This window comes from Aegilops tauschii, chromosome 7 (genome assembly GCF_002575655.3).
Source record: "Aegilops tauschii subsp. strangulata cultivar AL8/78 chromosome 7, Aet v6.0, whole genome shotgun sequence".
Lineage (NCBI taxonomy): Eukaryota > Viridiplantae > Streptophyta > Magnoliopsida > Poales > Poaceae > Aegilops > Aegilops tauschii.
In genome coordinates this window covers 91,370,451-91,389,520 of record NC_053041.3, presented here as the reverse complement: position 1 = coordinate 91,389,520, position 19,070 = coordinate 91,370,451, and the positions used below count along the sequence as shown (strand labels likewise).

Here is a 19,070-nt window from a genome sequence, read left to right as displayed (position 1 = left end):
CTACAGTCACATTGGGATAGTTGCAGATGCTAAACAGCTGAGGAAATTGGTTAAGTAAAGGAGGTAACCCATTTAGGGATTCATGCCACACATGGGCAACATCCCCCGGTCTGATTTGGATCGTCCTCCCACACATATAATGCTCTTTCCCTTTCAGGATCGCTTTCCAGATGGGAGAATCATTAAACTTACTTCTAATCGTTGCAATAGAGTCTCTCTTCAAGTATTTTGCCTTGACATCTTGCCACAGCCCTTTTGTGTGTCAAGTTTCCACCACCACTTGACTAGCAAACTAATGTTTTGCTTACGGAGATCTTTCACTCCAAGCCCCCCTTTATTCTTTGAGCGACACACACGTCCATTGGACTAGGTGATATCTGTTTCGCCCATCAGTGCTTTGCAAAAAGAAGCAGCGTCTCCGTTTAACTAGTTTTTCAATAACAATTTTAGGGAGAAGGAACTAAGAGCATGTACAGTGGTTGATAAGACAATACTATCTCAAGCCTTGCATGTAGTTTAAAGACAAAAAAATATGTCTACAATGAGTTATCTCTTAATCTCATCTTCAATAACTAGTTACTCTTAAAAAACATGGTGAGACATATTGTGTGCTAAGAGATCATCTCTTAAATAAAGAGAAGACAAACATTTTTTTTATGATTTCTTTCTCCTCCACCTCAACGTTTATCCTACGTGGCACTCCTAAGATAGCACCATTGTACATGCCGTAAGGCTGGTCGTAATGGTGTGTATCATATACTAGTATCATGCATATGATAACGGTGTATGATACTACATCCGTAGTGCATAATATTATATGTTAGTATTATAGATGACATTAGTAATTGTCATGCTTGACACATAGTAGCACAGCATTTAATATGATACGATATCATGATATGATATTCAACCCTTTCTTTCTTTAATTAATTTTATTCCACCTCATCAAAATTGCCTAATTGACATGTATATACTACCTATGACCGGCCTAATAGACAATGCTAGAAAGGGCAGAGTTCGAGAGGATCAGCCTGCCACCAGACGAAGCAGCATGCCCAATCCAGGATTCCCATCTTTTCAGGAATTTTAAATTCTAAATTGGTTATGCCTGCACGGCTGCACGGGCATAGTTGAGCTACTAACGAAAATGTAGTTCGAACATGATCGTGAACTCATGGTGATTTTCCTTGTCTTCGTTGCCACGCCCTCCCCCGCACTAGCCCCGGGGGCGACGATGGGCTTGCCTTCGAGGAGCGCGCGGATCTCTTCGGCTCTTGCGACGTAGTACCACGGGAGCCTGGCGGCCAAATTCACTGTTTTGACTTTTTTCGTTAGTTTAGCACGATCTGACTCTATATGCAAAAGTTTTTCGGATCTGATCTTTTTTCTACCGTCATTGTCTATGGCGGTAGGGTAACACACCCTACAGCCAAAGCCTTTGGCGGTAGAACTTACCTACACCATCATCTTTGTTTTTTTGAAAAAAGACCCTACCGCCACACTCTATGGCGGTAGGATGTGTTACCCTACCGCCATAGCCTATGGCGGTAGGGTCCTTTTTGCAAAAACTGAATCTTTTATTGCATGCGTGCCCTTATTATAATTACATGCATACCTCTCCCGCCAAAGACCATGGCGGTAGGGTCTTTTTCATACCGAACGGGCGTGACGGTGTAAGTAAGTCCTACCGCCAAAGGCCTTGGCGGTAGGGTGTGCTATTGGCTACCCTACCGCCAAAGACAATGGCGGAAGAAAAAAGGTCAGATCCAAAAAAAAAATTGCAGATAAGGTCAGGTCGTGCTTAAGTTAAGGAAAAGGATCAAAACAGTGAATTTGGCCAAGCCTGGCACCTATGGGTTGTGCTCGCACTTGAGGTGCGACGCGAAGTAGTCGAGCGCGTGCACGTAGTACTGGAACGTCGTCGTGGTAGTCGCCCGCATTGTCTTCCTTCATGGCGACGTACATCGTTGTGCAGCCAGCGAAACGAACAGCGGAAAAAAGAGGCGTAATACTGCACTAGTAGAAAAACGACTTTTAGTACCGGTTCTGGAACCGGTACTAAAGAGTGGGAACTAAAGGTCCCCCCTTTAATCCCGGTTTAACACGAACCGGGACCAAAGGCCCACCCCGTGGCACGAGGCGCGCCGTGGTCTGGGGGACCTTTAGTCCCGGTTGGTAAGGATTTTTTTTATTTTTATTTTTGAAATAAAGCAAAAACAGCCAGCCTACTGGGCCAGCACGGCCTGCATACGACTAGAAACCCAATCTCTAGTTGGGCCAGGATGCAGGCCCGTACGGCCCAGTAGGCCCCATAGGGCGGAAGACTTGCAATAGGCCCACAAAGGCCTGTTTAGAGAGGAGCTCGACACGGTAGCCGCGGCGGGGCTTATAAACCGGTGCGAGCTCCTCTCAACTAGCGAGGTGGGACTAAACATTGTGCACTGCGGGTGGCAGCGCACCACCTTTAGTACCGGTTGGTGGCTCCAACCGGTATTAAAGGTTCGCCACGAACCGGTACTAATGAGCGCCGCCCGCCTGGCCGTTGGAATCGGCATTAATGGTCACATTAGTGCCGGTTCAATACCAAACCAGGACTAATGAGTTTCACATTAGACCCTTTTTCTACTAGTGCTGGGCCATGGAACTATAGGCTGCCGACGGCCGTGCTGTTCTTACCTGGCCTGCTGAAGCCCAAACGAACGAGAGGCGCATAGGCTGGCTTGGCTGGTTGCTGGAGCTCCGCAGGGACTCTCTCTTTTCTTTTTCTTTGGTTTGGTTTAGTACCACCTCGCTGGCCGAGGGTGGAGAGACGGTGGAGAGAGCTATAAGAGGAGGGGGAGGAGGACGTTGCAAATCATACCTTTCTCGGCTTTTTGGCTAAGATCAAGTGTAGTATCTGTTCTTATCAGTTTAATATCTTATATGTGAACCATGTGCTCACAACGATATTAAATTTATTTTTTGTGGGGAGGGTCCACCATGGCTTGCCACCAGGGCTCTTAGGTGTCGCCTGGGTGTTGCACTACAGCCCAGGCCGGCGCACTCCAACCAAAACTATTTAAAAACTTTTTGAATCCTTTCAAAAGGACTTATGAAATTATATTGAATACCTGAAAAGCAAAATGAGGTGAATCTAATGAGCTAAATGAATAGCAGGACAGGAGAAACAGATAAATGTTCAACTGGGAAGTAGGAACTGACGACGGCGTAACAGGGTGTTCAGTTGCATGACCGAAAGAGCACACCAAACTTAGGCAATTTTGTGACGTGCAAAATTGTTAATAACTGTAGAGTGTAGATAATTCCAGAGGATGCAGTGGGTCGGTCGGCATCACCAGCCAATCCTGACACTCTGTCACAACTGAAGTGATCTTTAGGGTTGTCTACTGGAACCAGAGGTACTCCCTCTGTATCAAAATGGGCTTGGCAAAGGACTGGGGTTCAAAAAGACAACATTGAGAGGACAAAGGATGCTGCAATGCAGATTGGGCAAGAAGTGTCGTGACAAAAGATCTTCCTCAGGATACTAACATCTCTGTGGAAAATATCTTGTGACACGGAGTTTTGTAGGTTGCAGCTCGGTCTACTACTACGCAGGCAGAGTATAGAGCAATGGCATTGAGGTTGTGTGAAAAATGGTCTGTCAAATTTTGAGAATCAGGATCATTTTTTGAATTTTTGAACAAAATTTGAAATTGCATTTTGATTTGAAACTGTGGAAAATTTTGAAAAAGGGAACATTTTTTTAAACTCCAAGCAAAATTGTTAAAACAACGAACATTTTTTTATTTTTTTGAACAAAATTTTAAAACAGGAATAAATTGCTAAATTTCAAAGAAGAATGTTGAAATTTCTACAAACATTTTTTTTAGAAAAAAGAAAATAAATTTTAGAAAGGAAAAAATGAAAAAATGAAAAGAAAAGAAGAAAAATAATAAATAAAAATTTAAAACTGAAAGAAAAATCAATAAAAAAGGGTTCAGGAACCTTCTTTTTTTAGAAGGTTCCCAATACCGGCCAGCAAAAAGTTTCCCAAAACTGTCATCCAGTGCAAGTTATTTATTCACTAAATGAGCCGGCCCAATGAAGTCCAATCGGTCGCCTAGCACAGATATACCTACTGCCTGGGTTTCGTCTTATGGGCAACCTAGCGAAATTCAGAACTTTTTGCCTAGACGGAAGAGATTTTCAAGCCATTCTACATGTACATAATAGCAATTGCTCATAATGAAACGCTTCCATTTCATTACTGCTAAGAATGTATGCTTAATCATAAGATAATGCTAGCGAAGCATCTACAAACACACAAATTGGGACAAATTCTAGAGCACGTTACAAAGGCATCTCTTGTGGATCCCTTATAAGTTATATTTGATGGGAAAAAGTTTGGTTTAGGCGATTAAGGGGTATCTAGCAAATTCCTTATATGACCGTTTTTCGCTCAAAAAATGGCTCCCCTTCCAAACCTCCTCCCACTCGCTCACTTCTAGTCTAGCCAACAGCATTCTTAGGAAAAGCCACCCCCGTCCCGATCGCCCGCAGCTTTCCCGCACAACCCCAACGCCACCGCTCCTCACCCTGTCGCCGCGGTCCCCAGCCCCGATGACCGGCAGAATTTATAGCCCCTCCACGTCGCACCCCTGGGCGCCCTTGTCGGCAGGCGAATTCGGCAATGCTAGCAGCGAAATGGCGGCAAAAGGCAAGGACCTCATTGACAGTGGTTCATCGCTGGCGGCTGTCGCCACTCGAGCCGTCATAATGAGCCAACCACCCTTGCCGACGCTGACCGTCAAACGGGACCTTCGGCCGTCGTCCAAGGCGATAGATAACATGGTGGCGGCGACGAAGAAGAAGGACGTTGCGGGCTCCCCTAAGCTTCCACTTCAACCTCTCACGACGATGATGACTAGTACACGACCTCCTCAAGCCGCGCCGCCACCTCCGACGACCGAGCACGACCTGGATTCGAACGAGACCATGGGCGAGGCCGATGTGCTTGATGATATGTCTGCAAGGTATTCTTTTCCCTTTTCCTTTTTTGGTTTGGAATTGCTTGAGAGAATGATGTACGATTTGATATTGACTGCTAGGTTCTTTCTGTACTTTTTGTAGTAAGCAATTGCATGATGATGCCACCGCTTGCATGGCAGAATTGGATGTAAGCCACACACTCAGCCTCGACGATATTGCGGTGTCAAGGCCATAAACCCAAAACAAGAAATGCCAAGGTGGTGGATGAGGCCGAGGAGAGTCAAGTAAACAAGAGGAGTAGGTCATGCAACTACAAGATCGAGGAAGACAAATGTTAATGTGAAGCTTGGGTCAACATCTCTCTCGATGCCACATGCGGTGCAAACCAAACAAAGAAGCAATTTTGGCAAAGGACCTAGGAGTACTACAATAACAATGTGATCATTCCCTACAACCACACAATCGGGTCTCTCACTCATTGTTGGACTTTGATCCAAGACCACTGCAACTAGTGGGCTGGATGTGTTGAGCAAGTCAACCTTACGCCGCCAAGTGAAGTGACCGTCAACGAGTATGAGCCTAAGGCAATCTCTTTACAGAGAAAGGAACAAGAGGAACTGCTCTAAACCATTTACTTTGCATCATTGCCTCTTAGAGTTTGATGGACATGAGAAGTGGACGAGAACAAACTTTGAGACCACACCAAAGAGGCAAAGGCTCAACACCAATGTTGTCGATGCTGACTTGGTAGAGAACCCAACAACTCCTCATGTGCATCCGAATGGATCAAAATATGCAAAGCATGCCAAGAAGAATGGTGGTGTTGGAGCATACAAAGAAGAGTTGATTGTAATGGTAGAGGTGAAAGGGCATTGGCGGTCAAACGAATTACGGCTATGGGCACCGTTATTTGTTCATTTGGTGCCTTTGGGCACAATTTACGGCTATGTTTGATTTTCAAAAAAGGTGTTTTTATTAACTCATAACAAAGCATAAGGGGATACAAAACATCATAAGCATACACATGGCCTCTACATAGTTATGGTGCACACATCCAATGCGAACGCACGCGCACACACAAAGGATCACCTCGACTAATAACAAAGCCATAGAAGACCATCACTATGCCTATGCAAATCAAAAAAAGGAGCAACATTGACCCTCGTCGAGTAGTTGCAACTACTGAAAATTATGTAAGCACATATGGTCCAGACGTGATATCCACGAGATGTAAACAATGCACACTCCAAGCAAATAGCCAGTCATAAAGCCATTGATCGCAGACCGAGAGAAGATGCCACCACCGAAATCCCACCTCGAAGTCAATTCAACAATCCCACGCTTTTGTCGCCAGTGTCTGGCAGTGGTAAATCTGGGCACCCCAGACAATAGACCGTGAGCTGTCACTATCCCGCCAATCCAGCGATTATGATGTCACTATCCTGCCAAAGTAGTGATTATGACCCATAAATTGCGATTAACGTTGCGTCTCAACGAAGGATTGCTGCCACCCACCGCCACGCTCCATCTCGATGCCTCAACCACCCAAAACATGGCACCGATGAGACATGGAAGCGTTCACCGTAGTGCGTACCTGCCATCATCCACTGCCCCCAAACCGATGCAGCTCCAAAACGATGCTCTCAAGAGAGAAAAATGACACCACTGATGTCATCATCATGATTAAAGATCACCTAGATCTCGGGTTTCCCCAGATCAGCGGTCAGGTAGGCAAGAACGACGTCGACGACACCTTCAACAAGGTATGCGACGCCCAAAGGTGTCGTCATCGTCAGCCCGACAAAAATCCAAGCACAAATTTCACCGTCCATCTGGCTGTAGCCGAACAATCCGTCTCGTGGCATGCTGATTGAGACGGAACCACATAAAGGGCCATGACAGCCCCACCGCCGCCCCTGTCCAGATCTATGGCACCACAGTCCAAATTCGACTGCATCCATCCTGCCCACACCGCACCTCATCTGAACCGGGCCTAGCTCGAGCAGGCAGTAGACAACCGCGACCTCCGAAGAGGATGACCACACAGCGAAAGGAGGGCGATGCACCACCACACGCGCCCCGGAGAAGTCACCATGGCTGGACAGCCCCACGAAGACGCGCAACATGCATCCTTGCGTGTCTCGAAAGCCGGCGCGCTACAGGCTGAAGATCCAGAGCAACCCACCAGGACGGATCCGGGAGGGTATCCGCCAAGAACCATGCGGGAAAGACAAGAGGGTTTGATCCAGACATGTTCATGTGGTTCTCTTTGATGGATTCAGTGAACTTTATGTATTCTCGTAGTTGAATTACGATGTGGTGCATTTGAATTGTCTATATTTGTTTTTAAATATGGTGAATCTGTTTCAATTGTTCTAGCAAATGTTTTGAAAAATGGCAAAAAGAATTTGGAATAGGGGATCTGCTTTAGGGAAATGAGATAGGAAGGTTTTGGACTTTTAGGATAGAGATTTGCTAAAAGATGACCTGAACAAATATACTGCCTCTTCACATTTATCACGCGTCAAGTAGTTCTCTAAATAAGAAGCCAGTCTCAAAGTAGATTTTCTAAATCTTTTTATAGTTGTAGATTTTCTAAAAGTAATGTTTGCAAGGATTATGTCATCACTGAGTTATGGCACCTATGGTCTTCATAAGTTTAATAATGAAACCCCTACTTCAAACATGATGATGGCGATTTTTCTTGTCTTCTCATTGCCATGCCCTCGCCGCCACACTAGCCCCGGTGATAGCCATGGGCCTGCCTTCGAGGAGCACACAAATCTCTTCGATGCCACCAGGGTGCCGCCGACGTACCACGGGAGCATGGCGGCTATGGGTTCTGCTCGTACTTGAGGTACCCAGAGAAGTAGTCGATTGCGTGCATGTAGTGTTGGAACACGACACAATTTTTGAAAACGTGAACATTTGTTTAAATTCCCGAACATTTTTTAAAATTGTAAACAAATAAAAAAACATTTTTGGAAATTCTGAACAAATTGTTACATCCCGAATATTTCTTTAATTGCTGAACATTTTTTGAATTGTTGAGAAAATTTTGGAAACTAGATCATTTTTTTGAATTCCCAATCATTTTTTTGAATTTATGAACAATTTTTGAAAATCAGGATCAATTTTTAAATTTTCTAACAAATCATGAAATTGCTATTTTTTAAAATTGTGAACAGTTTTTTAAAAAGGAAACATTTTTCGAATTTCTAAACAAAATTTTGAATACGACAAACATTTTTTGAGCTTCTGATATTTTTTAGAAAATCATAAGATAGTTAGAAATTCCAAACACATATTTTAGAAAAAAGAAACATAAATTCGTCAAAATAAAAAGAAAATGAGAAGAAAAGAAAAAAGAAAGAGGAAAAAGAGGAAAGGAAAAAATTAATTTAAAAACTAAAATATAAACCAGTAAAAAAGGGTTCAGGAACATTTTGGAAGGTTGCCAAAACCGGCCAGGAAAAAGGTCGCCAAAACCGGCGTCCAGTACACGTTCTTAATCACTAAATGGGCTGGCCCAACGGCAATCTGCCACAGGATGTTTAATACTGGGCCGTGGAAGCATTGCTGCCGTTGTGTTCTTACCGGGCCAGATGAAGCCCAAAGGAACGAGGGGGCGCATAGGCTGTTTGCCCGAGTGCAGCAGGGACTTTCCCCGTTCGTTCTTAGGTTTTTAGTACCACCTCGCTGGTCGAGAGCGGAGAGACGCTGGACAAAGCTATAAGAAGAGGGGGCAGGGCATCAATGCAAGTCATACCTAAGGCTAAGATCAAGTGTAGTATTTATTTTTATCAGTTTAATATCTGATATGTGAGCCATGTGCCCATAATGATATTAAATTTATTTTTTGTGAAAGAGGGTCCATTACAGTGGCTTGCCATTGGAACCCTTGGGACCCTCAGGTGTCGCCTGGGCGTTGCACTACAGCCCAGGCAGGCGCACCCCAACCAAAACTAATTTAAAAGTTCAAATTTCCCTAAAGACTTGTTCAACAGTGGCTTTTCATTGGGACCGTCGGCTGTCGCTTGGGTGTTGCTCTACAGCCCAGGCAGGTGCACTCCAACCAAAGCTAATTTGAAAGTTTAAATTTCCCTAAATACTTGTTCAACAGTGGCTTGCCATTGGGACCCTCGGGTGCTTGGGCGTTGCACTACAGCCCAGGCAGGCGCACCCCAACCAAAACTAATTTGAAAGTTCAAATTTCCTTAAAGACTTGTTCACAATCTTGCTGTACCCAACCCTAAAACGCCTCTTTGACCAAACCTGTTGCAACTAAAATCGCCATTCTGGCAGTCGCTGAGTTCCTGAACGCGGCTATGATGAAGGTAAGAAAAGTGCGCCGCTGGCTCTATTTTCTTGGAACTAATTTGGGACGGTGCTAATATATCATTTGTTTCCCTCAGTGAAGTAAATGGGCCAGCGTCATGAATAAAGGTTAATGAATCACAGGACAGAAAAAAATACAGTTGGGGAATGGCTGTACCTTCTACTCTGCATGGAAATTCACCAGTGGCTACAAGGATTCGACGATCACTCTGTACACTATATTCCTTGTCTCCCACTTGTGTCGGGTACCTTTTGTTGAATGTCGTACGACGGTGCAGCAGTGTAAATGGCCACTTACAACCCGGTGAACTCACAACAATCCAAGGAATACAGACACGCTGACCATATTTGAACCTGTAATGATCTCCCTTCCAGCACCGAGTCCACCCAGGCTTGCGAGTAGCAAGCGAGTTCAGTTGCGTAACCCAAACGGTGGTCGGTTTAATTTTTCGGAGCAGCATGCCTGGAACACCAAGCTTTAAGCCAATTTTGTGATGTGGAAAATTATCAAATGATATTCCAGAGGATGCAGCAGGTCGATAGCACCGTCCGATCTTAGACATAGTGTCACAACTCAAGTGTTCTCTAGGGTTGTGGTGTACTTGAACCAGAGGTATTTAAAGAGTAACCTTCTTGGCAAAGGAGAGTTACAGTTCGAAAAGAGAAGATCGAGTGTACACGGATATGGAGACGCAGATTGGGCAAGTGGTGTGGTGACAAGATAATCAACCTGAGGGTACTAACATCTTCATGGGAAAAATAAATAGCTCGGTATACTGCACAGGCAGAGCATAGAGCAATTGAATTGAGGTTGTGTAAAAAATGGTCGCTTTACTGTCAGCTTTCAGTGTTAGGGAACGACTCCTTGGCAATGCATTGTGATTGCAAGCCTATAGGTTTTTTCATCAAGGAGAAACTGACGAGTAGGATGCTAAAACTGGAATATGTCTCCCCTAAAAAAAGTTGGAATATGTCTCGAGTAGGTGAGCAGTTACCTGACTATTAAACCAAAAGGGTAGGTCCTAGAGGGTGCTATTATAATAGAACAAGATGGGACAAATCAATATCTTCGGCCCATCTTGAAAGGGGTATGTCTGAATTCCTAATCTAGTTCGAGTCCAAGTCTAATCTAGTATGTAATCTTAGCACTGTAAATAAGAGGTGGGTCTGAGAGATGCACACGATCATTCACCCTAATTTCTTCTACTAATTGGTTTTCCAATAGCGATTTTCCAGATTTGCAGGTTCGACAAACCCTTCTGGTCATGTAATAGTAAATGCTTAACCTCAACAATCTTATTGACAGGCACAGGCAATGTTGAGATAATTCAACCTTATACAGTTTTAGTAGTTGGACAATAGTTCTACTAATGAAGCACATATATACCTACTGCCTATCTTTCTTCTTATGGGCAATCTAGCGAAACACAGTTATTTTGCCTAGCCAGGTCAGGGATTTGAAATCATTCTGCAGGCTTACAGGCACATAATGGCAATAGCTCACAATGAAACGCTTCCATTTCATTACTGCTAACAATGTATGCTTATTCATAAGATGATGCTAGAACACGTTATAGGCAAATATACTGCCTTTTCACACTTATCACATGTCAAGTAGTTCTTTAAATGAACCAGCCATTCCTAAAGCACATTTCTAAATCTAATGTTTGTCAATAAAATTGACCACTAAGAAGCCACCACTTCTGATAACAAACTAATTCGACCATGAAGTAATTCTCATTCAACTGAATATCATATTCAACATTTCAACCAACAATTCTAAACTGGTTATGCCTGCACGGGCACGGTTGAACAAATAATGAAACCCCCCGGTCAACCCAGTCGAACAAGATCACGGTGAATTTCAATGTCTTATGTAGTACCAAATGATCAATTGCAGCTAACACAGAATATTCAGAAAGAAGACCATACACTTAGAATCAATCCATGTACAATATTTCTTAGTGCACACCATGCAAAAGTAGACACACAGAAGACTCTGGTTTGTATCACAGTATTGTAAAGGTTGCTAAATGAACAAATACCCATTTAACAGATACCGTGTGTATGGAAACTCAACAAATGTAAGACCACTTTAACAAGACATACCTGAAGCGGATCCTGTTAACTATGAACTATGTTCTTCTCCTAGAGTGGTTGGCGGACCCTGGTGAGCCCTCAAATAAATCAGACAATTGACTCTCCAGATCCTCTGGGGTGTACTTTATATACTTTCCCGAGTTTTTCCCCCCATCCACTTGACTACCATATCTTCCCAGAAAAGCACGATATGCCGGAATCACATTCTCAGATATAGATATCTTCAGCTCTTCTCGGAGCTGAGGATCTGGAACCTTCCAGAGTGTCTGGTTCCTGTAAATTTCCTCAAAGGACAAGTTGAAGTTCTTGAACTTCTCCTTGATGGACATCCTAGAACCTGAATGTCCACTGCCACTACCACTGCCGCTCCCACCCCCACTCCCATGTACATCGTCTCTCAGATAAGACAAAGTCTTCATCCAGGAAATCCTTAGGTAGCTCTTTGAGTACTGCCGAATCTTCCCGCTGCGCCTTCTTACCCAGTGATCACCTAAAATCTTCCCAAGCTCGGAATCCTTCACCTTCTGAACAATGTAGAGCAAATTGTTCATGGAAAATATGCACTCCAGGGCAGCATCTTCATATAGCTTAGACTTGTCCTCCAAATTGGCCTCCAGATAACACATCAGCTTCAAAAGGCGCCTTCCAAGAGGGGTCATACCCTCTAAGTGTTCCGTATCCTGATCCTTATCCTCGGGTCTTTCCAAAGCATTGCTCTCATCGCCATCATCATCCAAGAGGCCATCAAGTGTCTCACTATAAACGACCAACAACCTCAAATAGTTCATGACATACCGTGTCATTGGGTGGATCTCACCAGCCGTCATTGCCCTTCGCGACGACTCCTGCTGCAGAACTTTCCCAAACTCAAAAAGGGTACCCCTCACAGCCTCCCCAAGCCTATCAAGAATTGCTTGAACATCACTGATTACGCCGTCACCGGAACTCCCGAGGCACAAATCCTTCATTTCAGGGATTACCTCGGCAAGTGCCTCGTACATATCAAGAATCCGTGATAGCTTCTCGGGCGAGCGGGGGCACACAGCCACGGCGTCCCCAAAGTTGAGAATCTGCATGATGCATCCTTTGGTGGACTCGACGAAGCACTCCTCCCTGAGCTCGTCAGACACTGCGAGCACCTGGTCGCAGAGGCGGCGCTCACCAGCAAGCAGCACACGCACGACCGTCTTCACCCCTTGCACCCACTTCTTCATCTTGTCGTTGAGCTGCTTCCACTCGACGCGCTGCACCTCGTCGATGCTGAGGCGCTCGACGCCCAGCACGGAGAGGTATTCGTCGAGCAGGTCGCGCCGGATGTTGCAGTAGGCGTCGGCCAGCTCGCGCGCGTACCCCGCACGCGCCATCCGGTCGGCGATGGCCCGCAGGTCGTCGACGGCCTCGGGGCGCACGGGGTCGAACGCGTGGTCGTCGAACGGGCTCACCAGGGGCCCGCCGCGCGAGGTCTCCGGCGTGGCGTCGACGCTGTGCGGCGTGGCGGCGTCGAAGTCGAGGTCGTCGAAGGATCCGAGCGAGAGGCGGCGGAGAGAGAAGCAGAGGCCCGTGGGGTCGAGCGGCACGGCGTGGCGGACCATGTGGTGGCGGAGCTCCTCCTCGAGGCGGGCCATGGCGAGCTGGACGGCGACGCCGGCGCGGCCGGCGCCCGCGCCGCCGCGCGCGAGGTGCTCGACGGCGACGTCGACGGCGGTGAGGTACTGCGCGATGTCCTCCTCGTGGGCCTCGAAGACGAGGGCCTCGGGGGTGGCGTCCCAGAGCAGGATGAGCTGCTCGGCGGCGTCGAAGGCGGCCGCGGAGGAGATGGAGATCTCGGGCGGCTCCGCGGAGGAGGAGAGGTCGGGGGAGGGGAACAGGCCGGCGGTGATGGAGGAGAGGCGGTTGTCGAAGCCGGAGAGGATGCGGATCATGTCGTCGGCGGCGTTCTTGGAGGTGGCCAGGGACTTGACGATGTGCTGCGCGGCGGCGAGGACCTTGTCGCTGTCGCTGCCGCCACCGCCGCCGCTGGTAGCGGCCGATTCCGGGGGCGGCGGGGGCGCCGCCGACATCGCCGGCCGGTGCGGATGGTGCCCGGTTGGGGATTGGTGGAGCTGAGGTAGGGTCTTGGCGCTTGCTGCTGCAGTGCTGCTGCTGCGGCCTCTCTGACTACTGGATTGGAGTAGAAAGTCTTCTTCAGTCACGGCCGCTCTGGGGCTTCTGGAAGTGCGGAAATGGGGAAATCACTTAATTGCAATGTTTGTTTCCATCCGATTCTATTTCTTCTTCTGATTCTTACTTAATTGAGTTTGCGCCGAACTTTGTTGATTGCGCTTACATATCTTTGTTTTTTATTTTTCTTGAGGGTGTATCTAGGTCTCATCGACATAGACTTAACATGCAAGAAAGAAAAAAAATGAAAAGAAAAATTTGCACGGATCTCAATGTAAGGCCCTGTTTGGTTCATAAGTCTTAGAACTTTTTTAGTCCCAACTTATAAGTCTCAAGTCCCTAAAAAGTCCCTACCTGTTTGGTTCCTGAGACTTATAAGTCCCTATAATACCATATTACAACTATAAGTCCCTATAAGACTCTCCTTGAGAGTCTTATTTCATAAGTCCCAAATGCTCACTTTAAGTCCCTATAAGTCCCTCCTATTTGGTTTAGATGGGACTTATAGGGACTTTTTTAAGTCCCTAAACCAATAAGTTCCTGGAAACAAACAACCTCTAAGATCCTATTAATATATCATCGACTGAGACTTGGTTAGTCTCGGTCGATTGAGAGCTAGCAATCCCGTTTTCTTGATAATTATCGGATATGAGATGCTCTTCAAATATCTTCAAAAAATCAATTCCATTTTTACCCCCAAGATTCATCAATTTGAATGGTTTTACCCATTTTTGAGAAAGTCCCCAATTTATACCCCCATTTTACACATTTGTCACGCATTTTATCCCATTGGATTTTTTTTCAGAAATGAGTTTTCACTAGGCATGGCAGTAGGCAGTTTTATTTTATGTTGGATTGAGTCTGTTTCTCTCACTCTCTCTCTCTGGAAAACCTGGTTCAAACCGGCCTGCACCCTGGTCTCCTCCTATGCGCTCTCTCGGCTCGAACCCTAGTTCCCAAATCGCCCCGCCGACCGCCTTTGTCGTCGCCATCCAGCCTTCCAAACATCGCCTCATCTCTTCTGCCATGTCCTTCTCCAGCTCGATCCGGTCAGCTCTGCGCACTCGCACTGTAGTGGTGCCACTGATCCCTTGCCCTGACTGTGGCATGGTGGGCAAGTTCTACATGTCCAGCACCGAGAAGCACGACGGTTGAGTGTTTTACAAGTGCAAGAAGCATAGTACAAGCCATGACCTTGTTGCTGTCTTAGGTCTAGAACTGTTTTTTGCTAGCTCCAAATTTCTAGTTTTGTGTGTGTGCTTGATAGATAATTTGTGATTTCTAGCGATGGGAGCTACAATATGTTGAGCATTGGATTAGTACACGGGTGCTTGTTGGTGATGTTGCTGTTGATGCAATTGTGGACCAGATGACAGAATAGAAGAGCTTGATCAAGCAAGAGTTGATAGAGGGAGGAGTGCATGTAGAGATAGAGAGGCAATGTATGCAACCATATTCATAGCAATGCAGCTGCCATGACCAAGTAGCAAGTAGCTATGCTGTTAGGTTTAGGGAGAGAAGTGGTGTTTGTGATGAAGCTGGTGTTTGGAGGTGTTATGCTGCTGAGTGTGTTGTGTCTATTGTTGGTTCTGATGAAATGACGTAGTGGTTCTATGAACTGGTGCTACTTAGTCAGTTCTAAAGAAATGTATAGGCAACTTGCAGTAGCACTTTATTTTGCTATATGCATCTGAACTAGTACTTTGCTTTACTATAGTAATGAGGATGGTCAATGGTAGTGCCAGTTTGGAAGTACCAATGTTGTAAGAGACGGTCAATCCTACTTTTGTATTACTTTGGTTGTAATATGACCAATGAATGAAAATTTGCACAAGGTTGACATTATCAATTGTACATTTTTTTCATGCAAATGTCATGGCCACTTCATGCATTTGAACATGGCTGAAATGATATTTGGAAGTATGAACAAGGTTTTTCAAATAAATGTGCTTGCAAGTACCAATTGACAAACAAAGGGAACATATTGACATTTAGTTTTAGACAATGCATTTTCAGTCCAGTTTAGAAGCATGTGTACTTTCTTCAGGCTAAAACTGGTACCAAATTTTAAACAAATAGTATAGAAGAAAGTACCAGTTGAACGAAGAGATAGCATACTGAATTTTGTACCCTCTTTAGATTGTTCAAACTAAAGCCGAAACTAAAGCTTAAGACCACATTTACTAGCAAATTGGTGTAGAAAATATGCCCTGGAGGCAATAATAACAGTTACTCCCTCCATCCAAGATAAGCGACTCAACTTTGTACTAACTTTAGTACAAAGTTGAATCGCCTATTTTGGGTTGGAGGGAGTATTATTTATCTTCAAGTTTGTAATTATGTTTATATTCCAAGCTATAACTGTAATTGAAAGAGCAATCATGCCCTTACATCATATTTTGATGTTGATGACAATATACATGTAGGGGAATAACAATGGTTGTCAAGTTAATTTCAGGTGTTAGTTCTCGGATCATCGAAGTGTGTGGATCAAGAGCATACAAGTGATTTTACTCAAGAATGAAGCATACAAATTGATTCCCTATTTGTTTTCTTGAGTATAGGATCCCACACTATTAAGAGGGGATCGATAGGGTTAGTTAAAGGCTTGCTCTTGCCACAAACCTTCTTGCCACATACACATGCTTAAACCTTACTGTTTCTGTCTCCTGGCTGCCGGATGTCCGGGCTTTACCCCGGATGTCCGGGCCTTCCTATCACGCCGGATGTCCGGGCCCTATCCCGGATGTCCGGCCTATACTACCCGTGGAACTACCATGTTTCTGTATTCTGGTTGTGATAGCGCTGGATGTCCGGGATTTCCCTGGATGTCCAGGCCTTCCTGTTACGCCGGATGTCCGGGCCCCATTCCGGATATCCGGGCATAGATATCCAGAGAACGTTTTTATGCTGGGCTGTGCGCCGGATGTCCGGGCCTTCCTGTTTTGCCGGATGTCCGGGCTTGGCCCCGAATGTCCGGCCCCTCTGTTCTCAGCTCTGGTTCTGTTTTCTGTTCCTCATATCTTGCCAGGCCGGATGTCCGGCCTGCTCGTTCTCTTACACTACAGCGGCCATATTCATGCTCACGCTATATATACCCCTTGTTCTCCACGGGAGAGGGTTGACCATTCACTTTGAACAAACCCTAGAACACTTCTCACTCTCTCTCTCATTCCTCCACACCAAATCTTAGATCCCCAAGGGATTTGAGAGCTTTGAAGAGAAGTTGTCCGATCAAGTGATAGATCCACCTCTTCCCCTTCTTTGCACCCAAGGAATTCGTGATTTGAGCAAGTCTTGAGCTTTTCCCCATCGATCTTGTTACTCTTGGAGGTTGGAGACTCCTAGGCGGTAGGAGTCTTTCGGAGAGGAATCGACCTTTGTGATTACCCCCGGAAAAGTTTGTGAGGGTGGAGACCACCCCAAGGTCTACCACTAGTGGTTGAGAAACGCCTTCGTGGTGTTGTCTCAAAGGGAGAATAGGGTGATCCTTCGTGGCATTGGTGTGCCTTCATGGTAACATCCACCTCTCTAACGGTGACGTAGCTTCCCTCCAAGGAAGTGAACATCGGCATACATCCTCGTCTCCCGGAGTTGCGGTTATTCCTAACCCTAACTCTCTACTTGTGGTTACTTGTCTCTTAGCACTTACTTATATCATATTGTGCTTGTTTACTTACATACTTGTGTTACTTGTTTATCTTGCTTAGCACTTAGTACTACACTTGCAATTGTTAGGCTCACTCTCATATTCCGCATTACTGCCTAAAATTGCTAAGTAACAATTAAAATTTGTAGTTGTACCTATTCACCTCCCCTCTAGGTCCATCTCGATCCTTTTCAATTGGTATTAGAGCCTCGTGCTCTATTCTTGTGGCTTAACCGCCCTAGAGCGAGATGAACCCCGATGGGACTCCCCGTGTTGCAGATCCGAAGGATAAAGGCGAGGCTTCTTCTGAAGTCAAGTCCTTTACTTCTGAGGATCTGGAACGGGCCCTTGCTAAGCAAAAAGAGGAGCATGATGCTTCTGTCGAGGCCTTGGTCCAAATGAGGATAGCCACATTGTCCACGGTGCTTGCACCACTTTCGGGTGGTGCGGCTTCGAGGCCAACTATGCCTACTCCGTCACTTGGTCAACAACCTCCTAGCAATGAACACTCTAGTGTTCCTTGGCTTTATGCAAGACCCCAAGTTGAGAAACCAAAATATAACCCTCAAGCCAAACCTCCTAAACTTGATGCCACTTCCGATTTTGCCTTGTGGAGAGTTGCTATGCAGGATCATCTTCGATATGGAAACGATGAGCTGCTAGAGATCATGGAGTATGGTTACCATGTGGTTGATCCAAAGAATCCTACACCAAGAGAAATTTATGACAAGAATCTCAATGACACTGCAATCATGTGTATAAGGAGAGGTATGGTTGAAAAGCAAAGGAGACCTTTCATACACATCACAAGTGCCAAGGAACTATGGGAAAGTATTATAAGATCCAAGACCGGTACCTCCACCCTCCGGAGTGCTCAATATGAAATTGCCAAGGGGCAATTGCAAAACTTTTGTATGGAGAAAGGTGAAACTCCAAATCAACTCCTTGAGCGTCTCATGACTCTCACCGCTGATATTGAGTCGTGTGAGTGTGACAAGACACAAGATGGATTCAACATGACTAAGCGATTCCTTGTGGACAAGTCGCTCCATGCTCTTGCTCCATATCACCATCAGATGGTATGGGACACAAGACAACACCATGCCTTCAAGGAAATGACTACAGATGACATCATATCCACTTTCCAACTATTTGAAGAGTCAAAGGAAAATGCTACAAAACATCTTGCCATGCATGGTACTCCATCGTCGAAGATCAATCTTGCATTGAAGGCCAAGCATGTATGTGAAGATGAGCAAAGTGAAGAAGAAGAAGATGATGATGATGATGAAGATGGTGATGAGGTTGAATCCGATGAGGGCCCTTCATATGAAGACATGGCTCTCTTTGTCAAGAAGTTTAGCGCGGGAAAATTCAAGGGAAGGTTTCAAAAGAAGAAAGTAAGAAAATGCTACAACTGTGAAGAAACAAACCACTTCTCCAACGAGTGCCCCTATGAGAAGAGAGAAGATAAACCTAGGTTTCCCAAGACCTTTCCCAAGAAGAAGTTGCCAAATCCGTTGAACTCCAAGCTCAAGAAGAGAGATGGGAAAGCAATGGTTGCTCAAGAAGAATCTGATCCGGATGATGTTAGTGGCGTTGCCGGAGTTGCTCAAGATTCTCAAAACACATTGAGGCTAGTCAACAAGAGTGGTGAAGTTGTCACCTACAACTACATGAAGGATTACAAGGGCAACACTCACAAGTGTCTCATGGCGAAGGCCGTGGTAGAAGATGGAGAGGACCAACACTCTCCTGACAAGGTCAAGGTAACCCCACGATCAAACCCTCCTCTTTTCACTCTTCCTACTCCTAGTGATGAGTATCTTGATGCGGAGGATAGTTATGAGGA

The 19,070-nt window shown here is 45.5% G+C and overlaps 1 protein-coding gene, 1 non-coding gene and 1 pseudogene across 2 annotated transcripts; 2 read left to right on the top strand and 1 right to left on the bottom strand.

Moving 5' to 3' along the window:
• The first annotated feature begins 2,856 nt into the window (after nt 1-2,856).
• LOC120970028 (U2 spliceosomal RNA) lies at nt 2,857-3,048 on the top strand. Its single transcript, XR_005764799.1, has one exon. It is a non-coding gene; the product is annotated as a U2 spliceosomal RNA (small nuclear RNA).
• A 5,670-nt stretch (nt 3,049-8,718) lies between these two features.
• Nucleotides 8,719-8,930, top strand: LOC120970040 (U2 spliceosomal RNA; annotated as a pseudogene).
• A 2,241-nt stretch (nt 8,931-11,171) lies between these two features.
• On the bottom strand, nt 11,172-13,635 carry LOC109759618 (exocyst complex component EXO70B1). The gene has a single exon (XM_020318445.4). It carries the CDS (start codon nt 13,467-13,469, stop codon nt 11,445-11,447), a length of 2,025 nt encoding a protein of 674 aa, XP_020174034.1. The 5' UTR covers nt 13,470-13,635; the 3' UTR covers nt 11,172-11,444.
• Nucleotides 13,636-19,070: the final 5,435 nt, after the last annotated feature.

Coding starts and splice junctions, on each gene's coding strand:
- LOC109759618 (XM_020318445.4), bottom strand. CDS start 13,469: ATGTCGGCGGCGCCCCCGCCGCCCCCGGAATCGGCCGCTACCAGCGGC.